The 16,826-nt window shown below is 38.9% G+C and overlaps 1 protein-coding gene across 5 annotated transcripts in view; it reads right to left on the reverse strand.

The window, feature by feature from the left end:
• Ca-alpha1D (Ca[2+]-channel protein alpha[[1]] subunit D) overlaps positions 1 to 16,826 on the reverse strand; it is a 1,588,055-nt gene that overhangs the window by 949,536 nt on the left and 621,693 nt on the right. For all 5 annotated transcript variants that reach the window (XM_083117527.1, XM_083117525.1, XM_083117526.1 and 2 more), the window contains exons 16-17: positions 15,840 to 15,931; positions 13,531 to 13,628 (exon numbers count right to left, since the gene is read on the reverse strand). In XM_083117527.1, the coding sequence (XP_082973653.1) occupies positions 13,531 to 13,628; positions 15,840 to 15,931 (190 nt within the window). The remainder of the gene's footprint in view (positions 1 to 13,530; positions 13,629 to 15,839; positions 15,932 to 16,826) is intronic.

A 16,826-nucleotide genomic window follows, 5' to 3' on the forward strand; every position in this document is an offset into this window, starting at 1 on the left:
TATTCACTTAACAGCACAAAAATCGCCTTATTATCAAGGGGTCACGGGTTAGATAACCGGTGGATGCACATAGTGGTTCGGATCCCACTTAAAACTGTAGGTTCAGTCCCGATTAGCCTTACTGTGCATTAAGTGGACTTAAAACACCAACTCAATCAACCAATCAACAGTACAAGAAGAGAAAGTATAACTCGCATGAGTTGATGAGGGATTCTTCTGCACCCGACCCCCTCTTTTTTTACTATAATATAACTTAAGTGGTGATGTCCGCAACAATTCGGAGAATTATCAGAATATTCCTCTGTGAACGCTGATGAACGGATAATTGGGACCAGATCGACTGAGCCTTGACGGAAACACGTACTTTATTCAGGAAGCTTCGCGATCCACACTCCATTCCAAACGTTCACCATGTGTTTCCTTGAGGATCGGGCGTGACAAGCCTACCACCAGTGTTGTTTCTTACTTGATCTGTGTGTATGCACATACATATTAAACAGAAATAGATGTTTTGTTTATTTACATTAAAGAAAGTAGTAATTTTCACAAAATGATGCTGTATGGAAATAATTGCTATATCTTGAGAAATCTGACCATGAAATACATAAAATAGAATATAATGTGTTTTATTTATGCAGGCGTGTTTCGGCTCCAACCCTTGTCAGAGATACAATAATTCAATAAAACAAAGAAAGAGAATGAGAATAAACATAATGACCATGATAATACAATAATGATAATATAAAGATTATACAATGATAATAAAATACAAGTTGCATTCAAGTTCTAAGGTCTCCTACTATTTTTTCAGGACTGGTGGCAGATACCAATTTGCGGTTTGGCACACTGGACACGGCACTGTTTGTGAATGTGTGCGAGAGATGGAAGCACCGTACTGTGCACAGAAACCTCGTGGCAGCAGCTAGAGTGAGACGAGTTTCTGATACTAACAATGGCCAGTGATCAGAACGCTACATTTTAAAAGTAGCTTCGCTACAGCTACAGCTACTCTTCCAAAATGTAGCTTCGCTACAGCTACAGCTACATTTTCCAAAAAGTAGCTCGCTACGCTACTCCTGTTCGCTACTCGCAACGTCGCTACTTTTTGCGCTACTTCTGCATAAAAAAAATGAAAACAACCATATGGGTATTAAAAAAATCCCCTACTACTGGTAAATAGATTCTGTTATTTATTATCATGATTCCAGTCATTCGATAATTTTGATAGCAGTGTTACTTCAGTTACTTATTTTTACTATAGTTTTTGAGAATACCATACCTATGCAAGTGGCATATCAATTCAAATTTGATATATGAATATTGCAATTAGGGTGTTACCCAAATTAATTATTACAACTATACACAAATAAAATTTGGTAGGATTACGTATTTATGTTCACATTAACATATTTTTCTTGAGAATAAATATTTCATATTTTATAGACTAATATCAAGTCAGCATTTTGAATGAAAAGTACCTGGAGCCCTTTACTACAAAAGGGCCCCAGGTTCAATACCCAGTGAAGGCATATAGTGGTTAGGATCCAGTCTCAATTAGCTTATCTATGCATAAAATGGACTCAAAACAAAACCTAGGAAAGACGCCAAGTTGGGAGGATGAGATCCTCCTGCTCCTCAATCCCCCACACTGCTGATCATTCATCATTCTTCCTCGTTCTCACAATTAGTCGAAAGTGGCAGAAAGCGACTATAGATAAAAGAATAATTAAATAAACCATTCATCCTCATTGTCATGATTGAGAGAAGTGGAAGAATAGATGAGGAGGTAAACAGAAGAGGACAAATGGGTGGTGGACTATATCAATGCGTTCGAAGATTAATATGGAACAGGGATGTACCTATGAAATGCAAGAAGGTAATATATAACACATACTATATGCCAATAATTACGTACGGAGCAGACACTTGGACAATGACACAGAGAGACAAAGAAAGATGCAGGCAGTGGAGATGATTTTTTTAAGGAGTATATTGGGGAAGACTAGAAGGGATAGAATAAGGAATGAGGAGATCCGACAGACAGTGGGTGTGGTGAAGCTTCAGGACATGATAGATCAGGCACAGATGAGATGGTTTGAAAGAGGATGGGTGCATAAAGACTGCCAGTAAGAACTTACAATGAACAAGGAGTGGAAATAAGGCCAAGGGGGAGACCAAGATGTCGGTGGAAAGAGCAGATAGTGGAGAGTGTTAGGAGAAGAGGACAAGATTGGAACACGTGGAAAAAGAGGAGTGGTGGAAGACCAGGAAAAGATGGAGAGGCTTGACTTCTATGCCGACCCAGCCAGAGGCAGGAAACAGCAAAGGATGATGATGATGTCATGATTAGCAAAAGTTACAGAAAAGTGACGCAAAAGTAGGAGAAATACATAAATTTGAAAACTATGTATATTAACTAAAGAAAATTGTCCTTTTTGCAGGAAAGTCAATAACTCGTACATACTTTTTGCAATATGATAATTATTGAAGAAACTGTCGTGTAAACCTGAGTGTTCTAAACGTATTGTAATTTTAAAATTTGTGAACAAATACTATCGCGAAAATAATTGTAATTCCAGAAACTCTATCATTCTTGTAACAATAATTTCTTGCTGGTGAGATCCTATATACTGACGATGATCAATGCTATTAACGTACTGAGCCATTTATTGCTGGCACTATTCCCTTGTCAGTGCAGTGGAAAATCCATCTCTCGTTTTTGCACTGCAAGTTGTGTCTTACACAGCAATTAATGACATTTTGGTGTCTCTTACACCATGAATATCCACAGGATTTGTTCCGGGGGTGACGCAAACGAGGCACTTTTTTCCAGTGGTGCAGCAAACGAGGCATGTTAAAAAACGTAGCTGTTAGCAAGAATATATTCATATATGTCACTTATCTGGATATCTGAATTATTCAGATACTAATTAAATAAATTACGCAGATATCTATAATCTACAATCTAGATAATCTGTAATAGACTGTCTTTATGAACCTCCTGCAAAATGAAGGGTTATTGTCGATTTTTTTCTGATGCTGTTGCCACATTCAAAATTCACCTGAAAATGCTGAGAAAAAATGTAGCTGTAGCGAAATTCTCGCTACAACTACAGGAATTTTGTAGCTTCGCTACCGCTACAACTACAATTTTAAAAATGTAGCGTCGCTACAGCTACAGCTACAAATTTTGTAGCTAGCTACAGTAGCGACGCTACAAGTAGCTCGCTACTTTTGACCACTGACAATGGCGACATTCACGTTACAAGAGCAGCGTGTGATCATTCGTTTTCTTCACTTGTGTGGGGTCGAACCGATCGACATTCATCGGCAATTGACTGAGACATGTAGCGATGGTGTCATGGATGTGAAAAACGTGTGTTCATGGGTGCGAAAATTCAGAGAAGGCAGAAAGTCGTTTTCAACCGAAACGAAGCAGCCTCGGGCACGTACCAGCCAGTATGAGAACATGATTGCCCGGGTGGAGCAATTGGTCATGGATGACCGCCGATTGACCGTGGAAGACATTGCCTCCAAATGCGGCATTTCCGTAGGCTGTGTGCACACCATTCTTCATGATGACTTGAAAATGCGAAAGGTTTCCTGTAGATGTGTTCCACGCATGCCAGCAGACGAGCACAAGGCATCACGTGTGGCAATGTTTGATTGATTGATTGCCTTGCTTTAATTTACTTTGCTTTTGTGCCACTTTTGGCTAATTTGCGAAGATAGGGATGAGTGATGGTATGATGAAATTTATGAATGTACACTCACAAATATCCATGGCCAAGCCAGGATTCGAACCCGGGACCCCTGGCGTCGTAGCACCACGGGGCCGGCATCTTGTGGAAATGTGCCAGTCACTTTTGACACGTGATGATGGCATGAATGGTCCTATCATTTCACAAATTGTGACGATGGATGAAACATGGATACCGTTTTCCAATCCCAAAACGAAACCGTCAATCAAAGCAATGGAAGCACACAGACTCGCCGCCCCCGAAGAAATTCTAGGTTACAGCCAGTGCCGACAAAATGATGGTAGCCATCTTTTTGGATAGCGAAGGCATAATCCTCACACATTGCGTTCCCCAGGGCACTACGGTGACTGCTGCTTCCCACGAAATGGTCCTTGCGACGAAGTTTCTTCCAGCCTTTGCAGAAAAACGGTAAGAGAGGGGTCTACATGTGCTTTTTCATCAAGACAATGCTCCTCCTGCTCATCGGGCAGCAAAGCTTCAGAGCTTCCTTGGTGATAACAACATCGAAGTGATTGCTCATGCTCCTTAATCCCCTGACCTTGCGCCTAACAATTTTTGGCATCTCCCAACGCTGAAGGACGTTCTCCGGGGCCGCACATTTTCCTTTCGTGCTGCTACCGCATCGGCAATTTTCCAGTGGGCCAAGCAGACCCCTAAAGAAGCGTTCGCTGCGGCCATGCAATCATGACGGTGACGTTGAAAAGAGTGTGTACGTCTAGAGGGAGACTATGTTGAGAAGTGAATGCAGTTTCATCTCTGTTGCGTAAGTGGTTTATGAAAGAAAAAAAAAAGAAAGGAGACCTTAGAACTTGAATGCACCTCGTATGTACATTGAATTGGTTATGTATACTGTGGAGTAAAGATAAGTAATAAGTCATTAGCAGTGCATTGTGTTGGAGGGAGGGTGATAGGTATGCGTTGTATGATGTGTAAGTGGAGGTTCAATTTTTAAGATATGTTGGTTAATTTATTTTTGGGACTATAGTAATTTATTTAGTTTTTTCTTAAAACTATGATTGCAAATAACGTTAGTCAATGGTGCAGGAATTTTCTTCCATTCCCTATTCCCTGCAACAATGAAGGGCTTGTTATAGGTGGTGGTTTTATACTTGGGGATTTTTAGATTGTGTTTCATTATAATGTCATGTTCGACTTATGTTCTAAGAGAACAGATCTTATCGGATAAGTATTTTGGGGAGCCGCTCTTATGAATTTTGTGCAACAAGGTGAGCGTTATATATTTTATTTCTTTATTTTATATATTATTATGCAGTGCACAACAGGCATCTGCACTTTGACAGTTCACAGTAAATTTCTTACATTTGGAGTTTAATAGCTACATAAAAAAATATTTTCAAACATAGAAAGAAGTACAGATAGGAGTTACACATATCATTCTTATATGGGTGTCCCATAAAGTGCACAACTTTTAAAAAAGTAATAAAACAGTTACATATCAATGAAAATGCATATATTCTTATATATTTACATTCAATAACATCTCCGATTTAATAGTGGAAAACAATGTCTGGCATATGACCACCTCCACTGAGTCGGCATGTGTTGACACGCTCGAAGAAATTGGCAATAACCCGCTCATAGATGTCTGGCGTGACGTTGTTACCAGCCTGGCCCCCCACACTCTACCTCCGCACTCGAGGTTCGGTGCACTTCGTACTCGGCTCAGATTTGTCTAGGGGTATCTTTCTTTGTACGACAATGCACGTGGGTTGCTACAAGTCAACATAATTATATAATTAACTACAAGAGACAACGGATACCCTTTGCGAAACCTTATTGCTATAGGGGATATATTACCTTGTCCAGCATCTGTGAAATTATAAACGGAAAATTTTGGTATTTTCTATAAGTTTAATTAACGTAAAATTTGAAGTATATACCGTGCGTCCATTTCGATCTGCAGCCGAGAGATCGGGAGAAGCGTGGCGGGCGGCGCTGACGGAGATGCCGACATTTGCGGCCTGTAATGCCCGCTTATTTTTATAGACATATGCAGACATTTATATAAATATTGCAAAACGAGCACTAACCTGTGTTATAACACGCAAAAGTTCTTCTATAATTCATCCAAGTTCTGCTCTTATATACACAAATAAATACGCTATAGAAACGATGTTAAGAGCCACAGATAATAAAGCATTTTAATCATAGTTTTGACCAGTAACGTCCTGTTTAAGTTTATATCCTTGAAAGAGTTTTGTGGCCATGGGAATCGTTTGGAGGTTTCGAATGTGCAACACTGTATCAGGATTACACTGCAGACGAAACCGATAAAAGTGAATGGTTTTCGTGAGCTTCCTTGCAATCCGAAATATCCGAGCTCGAGTTTTTTGTTCCTTCGCGACTAGATGAAGACAGAGTTGTAAATATAGTGGCGAGCAATGTAATCCAAGAGCGTGTTAATTTCGTACTGTGCGCAAGAGTGTTATTCTTGGTTACTTGCAGTTACTTGTTTGTGTTATTGTAGTGTGTATGTGTGACGTGTCAGTGAGACGATTGGAATGCCAGCCGCAAGATTCACGTTAGAACAAAGATTTTTTATGTATGACACGTACGTGAAAACAAACTCGTGTCGAGACGTGTGTAGGTAATTTGTACAGAAATTCCCATGCGTTTCAACTCCACACAGAGATACGGTTAGACATCTTGTCCTTAAATTACGAGAAACTGTATCGTTAAATTTTAAAACACCTAAGCAAAAACGACGGATTCTAACCGAAGCAAAACTCGATGATATTGGTGCAGCGTTAGAACGTTCTCCAAACAAATCTCTACGCCGTGTTTCACAAGAGGTGGGCGTGTCAAAATCATCGGCACATACAGTCACTAAGCTACTAAAATTAAAACCATACTCTTATAACACAGGTTAGTGCTCGTTTTGCAATATTTATATAAATGTCTGCATATGTCCATAAAAATAAGCGGGCATTTCAGGCCGCAAATGTCGGCATCTCCGTCAGCGCTGCCCGCCACGCTTCTCCCGATCTCTCGGCTGCAGATCGAAATGGACGCACGGTACATGTCGTATCCGAACGTTCATTTCTCTAATTATCGGGCCAAAACTCTAATTTTGATGTTGGAATCTCTATTGTTTGTACCTGGATGCTTTACATTTCATGAATTACATCAGGAGTACGCTTGTCACAAGGTAGACTCGCGTTACTCCAAGAAACGTCTTAACAGGCGCGAGGTCGCCCGACGTGTACATTTCTCAACCTCCACGGTGACAAGGCACTAGGCTGCCCGGCGCACCGTAATTACTTCAAAATAACATCCAGTACAAACTACCTTTTTACCTGTAAACTGGACACCAAAGCACTAGCTTGCCCGGCAATCCAATCTCTTACAGCATCCGTTCCAGGAGACCTGTCCTCCGGTCTTAGCTGACCGACGCAAAAACAGCCTCTCCCTTCCAAGTCTCAGTTCCAACAGCCGACCTCTCCTACTCTCATCTGGGAGTTTATATACGTTTTGTTGGCGTCTGTTTCCAACGGCCCTTCTTTCAAAATTTTTAATCTTTAACAGCTAAACTGCCCGCCTTTCTTTTGAACGTTCGAAACACGAAGAAAGAACAGATAGCTACATGGCATTTATACATGGAATAATACAAACCTAAAAATGCATAATAAATTGATTTACACTAATCACACATATATGTTTATACACTTGATTACCCAATTAATTAACATATTAATAAATATTTCAATAAGGAAAAAAACACTGTTGCCCTGACACGGGGGCAGGGTATCAACGTCGGCAATTACGCTTATGATTTCCGCTTTCACTTGTTGAATGGTATGCGGTTTGTTAGCGTACACTTGAGACTTGACATAACCCCATAAAAAAAGTCACAGGGGGTAAGGTCGCAGGACCTGGCAGGCCACCCCTGGTCACCTCGCAGTGAGATCACTCGTCCCGGGAATTTTTCTGTGATAATGTCGAGTGTTTCACGCGAGGTGTGGCATGTTGCACCATCCTGTTGAAACCATAGGTTTTGAATGTCAATATCTTGAAGGATAGGCCATAACCTGCTGGTTAGCATGTGACGATAACGTTCTCCATTGACTGTAACCGCAACACCTTCGTCGTCCTCAAAGAAAAACGGGCCTATTACTCCACCTACCCAAAAACCACACCATACGGTCGTCCTTTGTGGGTGCATTTGATGTTCGTGGGTCACTCGTGGATTTTCAGTCCCCCAAATCCTTCAGTTGCAGTTTTGTTTATTAACAAATCCACTGAGGTGGAAGTGGGCCTCGTCGCTGAAAATGATGTTTTTTGCGAAATTTTCATCCGCTGTCAGTCTCTCTTCAATCCATTCGCAAAATCGTCTTCTTTTTTGATGATCCGCCGGCTTGAGTTCCTGCACCAGTTGGATTTTGTATGCATGCATATGAAGGTCTTTACTCAAAATTCTTTGCAATGAACTGCGTGGAATGTTCAACTGCTGTGACCGTCGGCGAATTGATTTCCTTGGACTTACTGTTACACTTTGTTGCACAACTGCGATTTGTTGAGCATTGCGTTGAATGCGATTTCGCCCAGGTTATTTCACAGTAGCTACAGAACCAGTTCTTTCGAACTTCTTTATCAGCCGCAGAACTTTAGACTTGTTGGGTGCTTCATTTCTTCCGAAAACCGCGCGAAGTCGTCTTACCGTCTCGGCCCCACTTTCAAGATTTTGATAATAAGTTTTCACGATCAGAACGCGCTGTTCATTTGTGAACCGCTCCATGGCAACACCTACAACAATAAAGAAAACAACAACTGCTAATCAAATCGGAGTGATAGTAGATACTAGAAATGAAAAGAACAGGGCTGCCAACAAAACATTTAAAAAAAGGCGCCAGATTCAAAAGTTGCGCACTTTATGGGACACCTTTTACATTATCTTGTATCAAAAATGAATAAAAATTTTCATGATTACATTCATATATGTAGATGTATTTACACCCCCATATATATATATATATATATATATATATATATATATATATATATACATGTGTGTTTGTGTGTGTATGTGTGTGTGTGTGTTAGTGTGTGTGCTTTTGCAGATGCTACCTTGTGGGGACACTCCGGTCCCCACAAGGAAATCGTTACGAAAAGACCCTTAGAAGCCTCACATCACTGCCCTCGAATTTTTGATCAAACATAATGGAAATACCTTATAGGAAATAAATACAAGAATCTGATGTATGTTATCCTAACTTAGACCTTTTTGTTTTTCACGTGTCCCCACAGGGTATATGTGGCGCCGTTCTTTCCCTTCAACATGTTTACACGTAATCGGATATCATGAGTAAGCAGTTGCAGTGGAAGTAATGTTTCAAAGCAAAAACAACGACAATGGTTAAAATCATGTTTGTTTCACCGCCATAAAAAAATCACAGTTGCCTCCTCCTAAGATATAACACTGACGTAGTAAATTCTTCTAGCCAGAATATACGTATGTGAAAAAGGCTACATACAGAAAAATATATGTATCATAGTAATTGATGCACCAGAACGCATCAAGAGTGTTTTAAGGCCTTTGCGAAGAATAAGATTCACATTTGATACAATTGATTAAAATATTTTTTTATATCGTAAAAGAGGCATCACATGAAGCAAGTGTACCAAAACTGCGCATGACGTCAGAGAAGGAGTGAAGTCGAGTGAGCGGAAAGAATCATTGTATGCAATGCCATTTCCTCTCACCTGTTCATTGCTGGAGCCGTCTAGAGTCACCACTTTCGCAGATACATGTTTTCGTTTGCTTGCTACAGAGATTAAACAGCACATAAAGTAAATTGATTAAATTTGTGAGAAGTAAATAATGCATGCAACAATAATATATTATCATATCATCACTCATCTTCGTAATTAGCCAAAGTGGCAGAAAAGCGAAGCAAATTAACGAAATAATTATATATTATCATAAATAAGTAATATGCAATAAGTGGTACAATTTATATTATTTTGACATATAAAGTTACATTTTAGCTTCCTTAGCTAAAATAGTGATTATGCCTTCTTCCTTGGAAAAGTTTCAAGCGCTCCTATACTCTATGAGCGCACAATATACTTCTTCAACAGAAAAATACAACCTTGTGGGGACACTACTCACTTTTGCACCAGAAGTAATAAACCTTGTGAGGACATCATACACTTCTTCAACAAAATATAACAACCTTGTGGGGACACTACTCACTTTGCATCAGAAGTAATAAACCTTGTGAGGACATCATACACATTTTTCAACAGAAGACAACAACCTTGTGAGGACATTACTCACTTTGCATCAGAAGTAATGAGTCTTGTGAGGACATCATACACTTCTTCAACAGAAGATAACATCCTTGTGGGGCCACTACTTACTTTTGCATCAGAAGTAATAAACCTTGTAAGGACATCATACACGTCTTCAACAGAAGATATCAACTTTATGGGTACACTACTAACTTTGCATCGGAAATAATAAACCTTCTGAGGACTTCTTACACTTCTTTAACAGAAGATAACATCCTTGTGGGACCACTACTTACTTTTGCATCAGAAGTAATAAACCTTGTAAGGACATCATACACTTCTTCAACAGAAGATAACAAACTCGTGGGGATACTACTAATTTTTGCATTGGAACTAATAAACCTTGTGAAATCATAATACTCTTCTACAACAAAAATATAAATTGTGGGGCTAAAAGTTTCTTAAACGTCTATCGAATTTCTATCGCGATTTGAAGCCATGACCTCGTTATTTCAAAACATGCGAACACATAAAGTACATTGATTAAATTTGTGAGAAATATATAATGCATAAAGCAATAATATATTATCATAAATTAGCAATGAATATATCCATAATAATAACAGTTACTTTTGGTTATTTTATGACGTGTAAAGTTACATTTTAGTTTCCTTGATTTATATATTGACTTTGCCAATGATGCCCCCCTCCCCCTTCTCCTTGGAAAATTTCTCACCGCTTCTTTACCTTTCAGCGCATTATATATTTCTCCAATGGAAGATAATGTAGGGACACTACTTACTTTTCCATCAGAAGTTTTCCTTGTGAAAACACTTTTTAAATTATTGATTAATTTAATGTAGGTAGAAAATAACATTCGACTTAAAGCAAAGCATGATTTGAATTGTGTATATAAATTAAACACAAATAATTTGTGAGAAGAATTCAGGATACTTTGTGTGTGTGTGTGTGTGTCTATATATATATATATATATATATATATATATATATATATATATATATATATATCACATTTTGAATCATTTTTCTGCCTATTTTGGCTAATCGTGATAGAATTGATGAAGGATCATTTAAGAAAATAATCGAACCCAGAACTCACATGCTCGTCACAACCATGCTCGTCACTTAGGCGCTAAATTCAAGTCCTATATCTCTCTGCATGATGATGAATTTCCACATCACATCACATGATAATATTATTATTATTTGTTATCCGCGTGCTATGTAGCTTTTCACTCTTTGTCTTTACTTTACAACACAAGAGTATTTATTTTCTACCCAAAATAGAACAACACTCTTCATTATAATCATTTTCATAACTTTCTTTATCAGTCATTTAATTCCATCCAAAATAATTTTACCAGTGCTCTTGTGTCCGTCAAATCTCTCTTATTTCATGTAATATCTGTTTCCTTTTTCCAGTGGTTTATTCTCTGCAGGACAAGTATTTACGGTTTTGTTTATGAAAAATATCATAACCAACATAAACTGCAAAATCGACACCGACTAAAAGTATTTCCTCTCTTTTTTTATTTTCAAGTACACTGGCGAACTTTAAAAAGAAGTCTCCCTGCTTTTAGTTAGATTGGAAGGTAGTTGGAAACACTTCATTACTACTGTATTGGATAAGAAAGTGGGAGAAGGCAGTTGTAGACGAGGCCATCAGTACATTATGGGCAGGTAAACTGGTTTCCGGAAAGCTTTCTGTTGGAGTCTTGTCAGGCATGATCTGGGCAGTTTGTGGAAGATTTTTGTGTTCCTACCCCCCTCTCTCTCTATCTCTCTCTCTCTCTGTGTATGTGTGTGTGCATGCATTGTTATTACATCATTTTACCTCTGAGGATCGCAGGAGAGACAGGAAAGTACACTCCGTCTCACCTATCTCTGGAGCAGGCGAACGAAAATAAGTCTCTAGGCGAGACGGCTCCACCGATGAACATGTGAGAGGAACGTGATTATGTGTAGAGAGGGAAAGCGACTTAAGTTACCAGCGTACTGCTTTGTTCTGCCCACTCGATCCCCCCCCTCCTTTCTCTGCCGCCCCAGAGATCGCTGGGACAGGGTATAGCTCACTAATGAGTTTCAAAGCTAAATTTTAACCTGTGGTGCCTACTCCTAGCAGGGAAGATAAGGAAAACGAAGCGCTGCTCTCTCAATCTCCGCTGGCTTTTAAGCTCGTATCCGGCGACGTTCTTATGCCGTTCAAGAGTGTCTAGGGATCGACACCCGGGAGCATGGCCCTAGGAGCACTGAGCACTCCAACTGACCCGGACCCTCAAGACACTTCGGACTTCCACGCTCAGATCTAAAACACACTATGTTAGTTTTCTAAACATGTTGACCTTTTATTAACCAACAAGTACCACATTGTGTTAGGCTTGCAGTTTTCTTCTTACTCTGCAATACGGTGTTGCTGACTTCTATCAGGAAGAAGAATCCGGTACTCGCGAAAGCATTTCTTTGCCTTATGCTCCTCTTGTAACTCGACCAGCCGAGCATTCTCCAGAAAGCAGCCAAGCGCTGCCGCAAGATCAACGGATTTCTCATCTGAACGTAGCATTCCTCGATCGCCGCTAGGTTTTGCTTTGTTTGTCATCAGGTAAACACGAGCAAATATCGGAGCACTAATTCAGCAGAACCAAGGTAGAGAGCGACAAGATAAGGACCCGTTTTTTGGGAGAATAAGATGCTCCAGAGTGCGAGACCTGCAGATGGAACCCAAGCAGGCAGCCATGTAGATCTATCACCGATTTCAAAACCTGGCATGGAAGCAGTGGCGATAGTGTCGCTAGTTTAATTCACGGGGGCTTGTAGTTCGCGCATTTTCCGAGGCTTCATAAATCGTTTCGCTGGTTTCATCACGCCGTAGCCTGTTTGCTCTCTCGCCGAGGCCGTTCCTTCTGTCGCCATTGCCTAGACAGTCTACACCGACCTCTTCTCCTCGCCTTCACCTTCGTAGCCTGCATCGACAACTCTGTCGGCCAACCTCTTCTGCTGCTGAGCTGACCCACTCCTGTCAGCTGATCACTCTTCTCCGCCGCCACGCTGATTGTCGTTACTCCGACTCAATCCTGCTGACCGGAAGGGTTCAGTGCAAGGTTTAAGCCCTGTCAAGGGTCTCGTATTATCTTTACACCCTCAAAGATAAACCCGTGATGGGCACACAATTTTTAAACTTAAATGCTATACTCATTTGATCACGTCCCTCATCGAACACTGCACCCCCTGCATGCTTAGGGCGTCCCACGCAACAGTATATACACACATCCCACACATATACATACATACATACATACATACATACATACATACATACATATATATATATATATATATATATATATATATATATATATATATAAAGTATATAGAGACCCGTTGGGTGTTCGTGTATATGTATGTGGTTGTCTGGAAATATTTTTTTTTGTAACTTCATGGAAGTAATGTATGCTTACAGTGCAAATATTTCTTTGTGATATATTTCAGAATTACTCACAATCTACTTTCGTCTCCATGTTCGTCTCCACTAACTATAACTTCATCCTGTCCTTCTTCACGAGCTGGTGACCCACTGTGAGATTTCTGCTTTTCTGCCTGTAATGGTTTAATATAGCTCATATATCTTTCTTAAATCATTAACGGAAATGCATTGCATATTTATATTTTGCATTAAATAAATTTACGATTTACTCCACAGAACCTCCAAAAACATGCGATTTAAAATTCAGACATCGCATAATGAAGATATTCTCTCCGTGTATTAACCTGATTAGTTTCAGAAAGGTTTCTGAAAACTCACATAGAAGACATCCAGATAAAATCTCTTAATGTAATTTGAATTTCAAATATTTTAGTTTACTAGTGGAAAAGAATATAATTCAAGCTAATCAGCTAAAATTTATTTTAAAAAATTGTCCAATTTCCTGGGATTTGAAACAGATGTACCAGCATCAGAAACGCTGATTTTACTCAAGTGATTCATTTTTTAATTGAAGCACGTCGTGCTACGACGCCAGGGGTGCATGAGCATGGGTGTTTGTGAGTATTCATTCATCAATTTTTATCATGTCATCATCCCCATCTTTACAATTAGCCAAAAGTGGCAGAAAGCGAAGTAAAATAAACTAAATCAATTAATCAATTTTTTGAATTGACTCAAACCCTGACTTATTTTATATATTTATCCAAAAAATATAAAAAAGTTAATTGAATCTTCGCAAAACGCCTTAAATCTTTATCTTTCATTGTAGAAACATCATTTGTTTTTCATATTGCACATAAGTGTACTAAAATATATATTGTTAATAATCAGAAGAGATTATCTCCAATTACCAGCACTACTCAACGAGGAACATTCTGTTGCAGAGTACAATTGTTTCCCTACCAATTTATTTGTCCTCACCTATACTAAATATATTTAGTCATAATACACTCCTGCCCCTTCATGTACAAATAAAAAAAACTAAATGCACTAAATATATTCTATGCACCACGAACGCATCATTTGATGCACTAAAGTGCGTTTTTTGGCCTTTGCCAAGGATGACGTTTACAGTTTCATTCATCTTTCTGTATCATTTGCGAAGGGCACGCCAAAGTTCATCATGTGATGAAAGTGAATGTTTGGGCCTCCCCATGGCGCAGTGGTAGCGTCTTTGCCTTGTAATCAAGGGGTCCCGGGTTCGATACCCGGTGGAGGCACAAGTGGTTCGGATCCCACTTTAAACTGTAGGTCCAGTCCCGATTAGCCTTACTGTGCATAAAGTGGACTTAAAACACCAACTCAAACCAAAGTGAATGTTTCTTTCTATGTCGAGATGTCCTTTAATGGATTTTATTGCATACTGCTAGAAAATAAATCATTTGTGAAAAATTTTGAATGTTCTTGGTTATCTTATTCAGGGGTGTCACAAAATTAAAATTTTCACCCGGGCGAAGTGGATTTTTGGCGCCCCTTATTTTCTGCCCCGCCACCACCTAACTTTGTACACTGGTTCTTCTAAAAACAAACATGACCTGTTACATATTTACGGTTTCAGTAAGGAAATATAATAGCCTTATTTTTAAAATACCTTCGTATATCTGCTAAAGAACACGTTAATTGTATGTATTTATTTAATACCTACATAATAATATCAAAATAAGAGTAATAGCTTAAATTGCTATTTGATTTAGAAATATATTTTGCAATGCACTGAAAGTGCAACCTTTGTCTACTCAATCGGACGCATCAGGCAGTCCGGCCCTTACGCTGACTGATATTATTGACTCTTAACAAATAATGCATAGAATGATTTTAGGAGCACAAAAATGTTCCACCTTCAATCCAGAAATACACTTTCTTACATATGTTGAGGTTTTAGCTATCTGTTATACAAAGTGTTTTATATATATTTATATATATATATTTATATATATATATATTTATATATATTTATATTATATATACATATATATAATGTATACATATTAAATATATAGCATCACAAAAACGTATTATATATTCTTAACCTGGAAAGTTGATGTGCTATTACATTCAATATGGTCAGAATTTCATTTGGAAAAAAAATTCTATTCTCTGAAGAATTTAGTTTGAATTTGAAACTTAAATAACTATAACTACTAACGTACTTGATTCCCTTTTCTCCTGTAACGCTTTCATCTAGGTGGTACATTTTCTAACGTAAACGTTACAAAAGTAACCACTTCTGTATCGTAACCTATATTATCATTACCACTCTGTCCGCATTGATGCAACGTGTTTGTGTGTGTTTACTCTCTCGAACGATGTTATTGTGCAATTACCTCCTCCTCAGCTTCCTTTTCAATTGCAGTTAGGGATTCAGCATCAGCTAGATTATCCACAGCAATAGCCAAGAAGACGTTCAGCAAGATATCTAATCACTGAGTTAAGGAAATTTTACAATGTATAGGGTAACGTAAGGCAATTTTGTGATGTTTTTACGTTAAAGTTATTTTCTGGGAGGAAAGTGCAAATTTAAATATTCAACTAATTCACATAATTTGAAATCAACATTTTCAAATTAACATTTTTTTTACAAATTTACTTAATTACTACCTACACAATGTAGTTCACAAATGTTTAAACAACACAGAGAGAGGGAGGACCTCCCTGATAGAGCAGTGGTAGCGTCGTCGCCTTGTAATCAAGGGGTCCCGGGTTCGATACCCGTTGGAGGCACATGGTGGTTCTGATCCCACTTTAAACTGTAGGTGCAGTCCCGATTAGCCTTGCTGTGCATCAAGTGGACTTAAAACACCAAATCAATCAATCAATCAACACTGAGAGGGAAGGTAATTTGGTGATAGCGATAGGTCATTTCGGATGGGGTAGGTAATTTGGTGATATTAATTTAACAATCGTGACTTTCTAGTGAAGGGCAGTGAACCAATCACTTAGACTCATCGGACGAATTTTTTACAACAGTGGCCACACATGTACACAGTTGTGTCCTTGTCATCCGGCCTCTGTGGCGAAGTGGTTATCACTACGCCACGCCACGGGTTCCGTTTTCGAATCCTGGCTTCAGTGTTCTTTGTAATTATTCCTTCATTAATGTAATCATATCACTCCTGATTTTTCCGATTAGCCAAATTAAAATAAACTAATTCCATCAATAAATCCTACAGTCCTCTTGAAAATGGTGCTTGCAAAAACTGCGCTGAATTCAATATGCACCCCTTTTGCGTTTGACATCTCCCGTATCTCTTACCTTTAAATTGCATTCACCACCACTTACTTGCTTGTTCCTGTTCTTGTGTGAAGAAGTA

The sequence above is a fragment of the Lepisma saccharinum genome, chromosome 2 (genome assembly GCF_977018435.1).
Source record: "Lepisma saccharinum chromosome 2, izLepSacc3.1, whole genome shotgun sequence".
Taxonomy (NCBI): Eukaryota; Metazoa; Arthropoda; class Insecta; order Zygentoma; family Lepismatidae; genus Lepisma; species Lepisma saccharinum.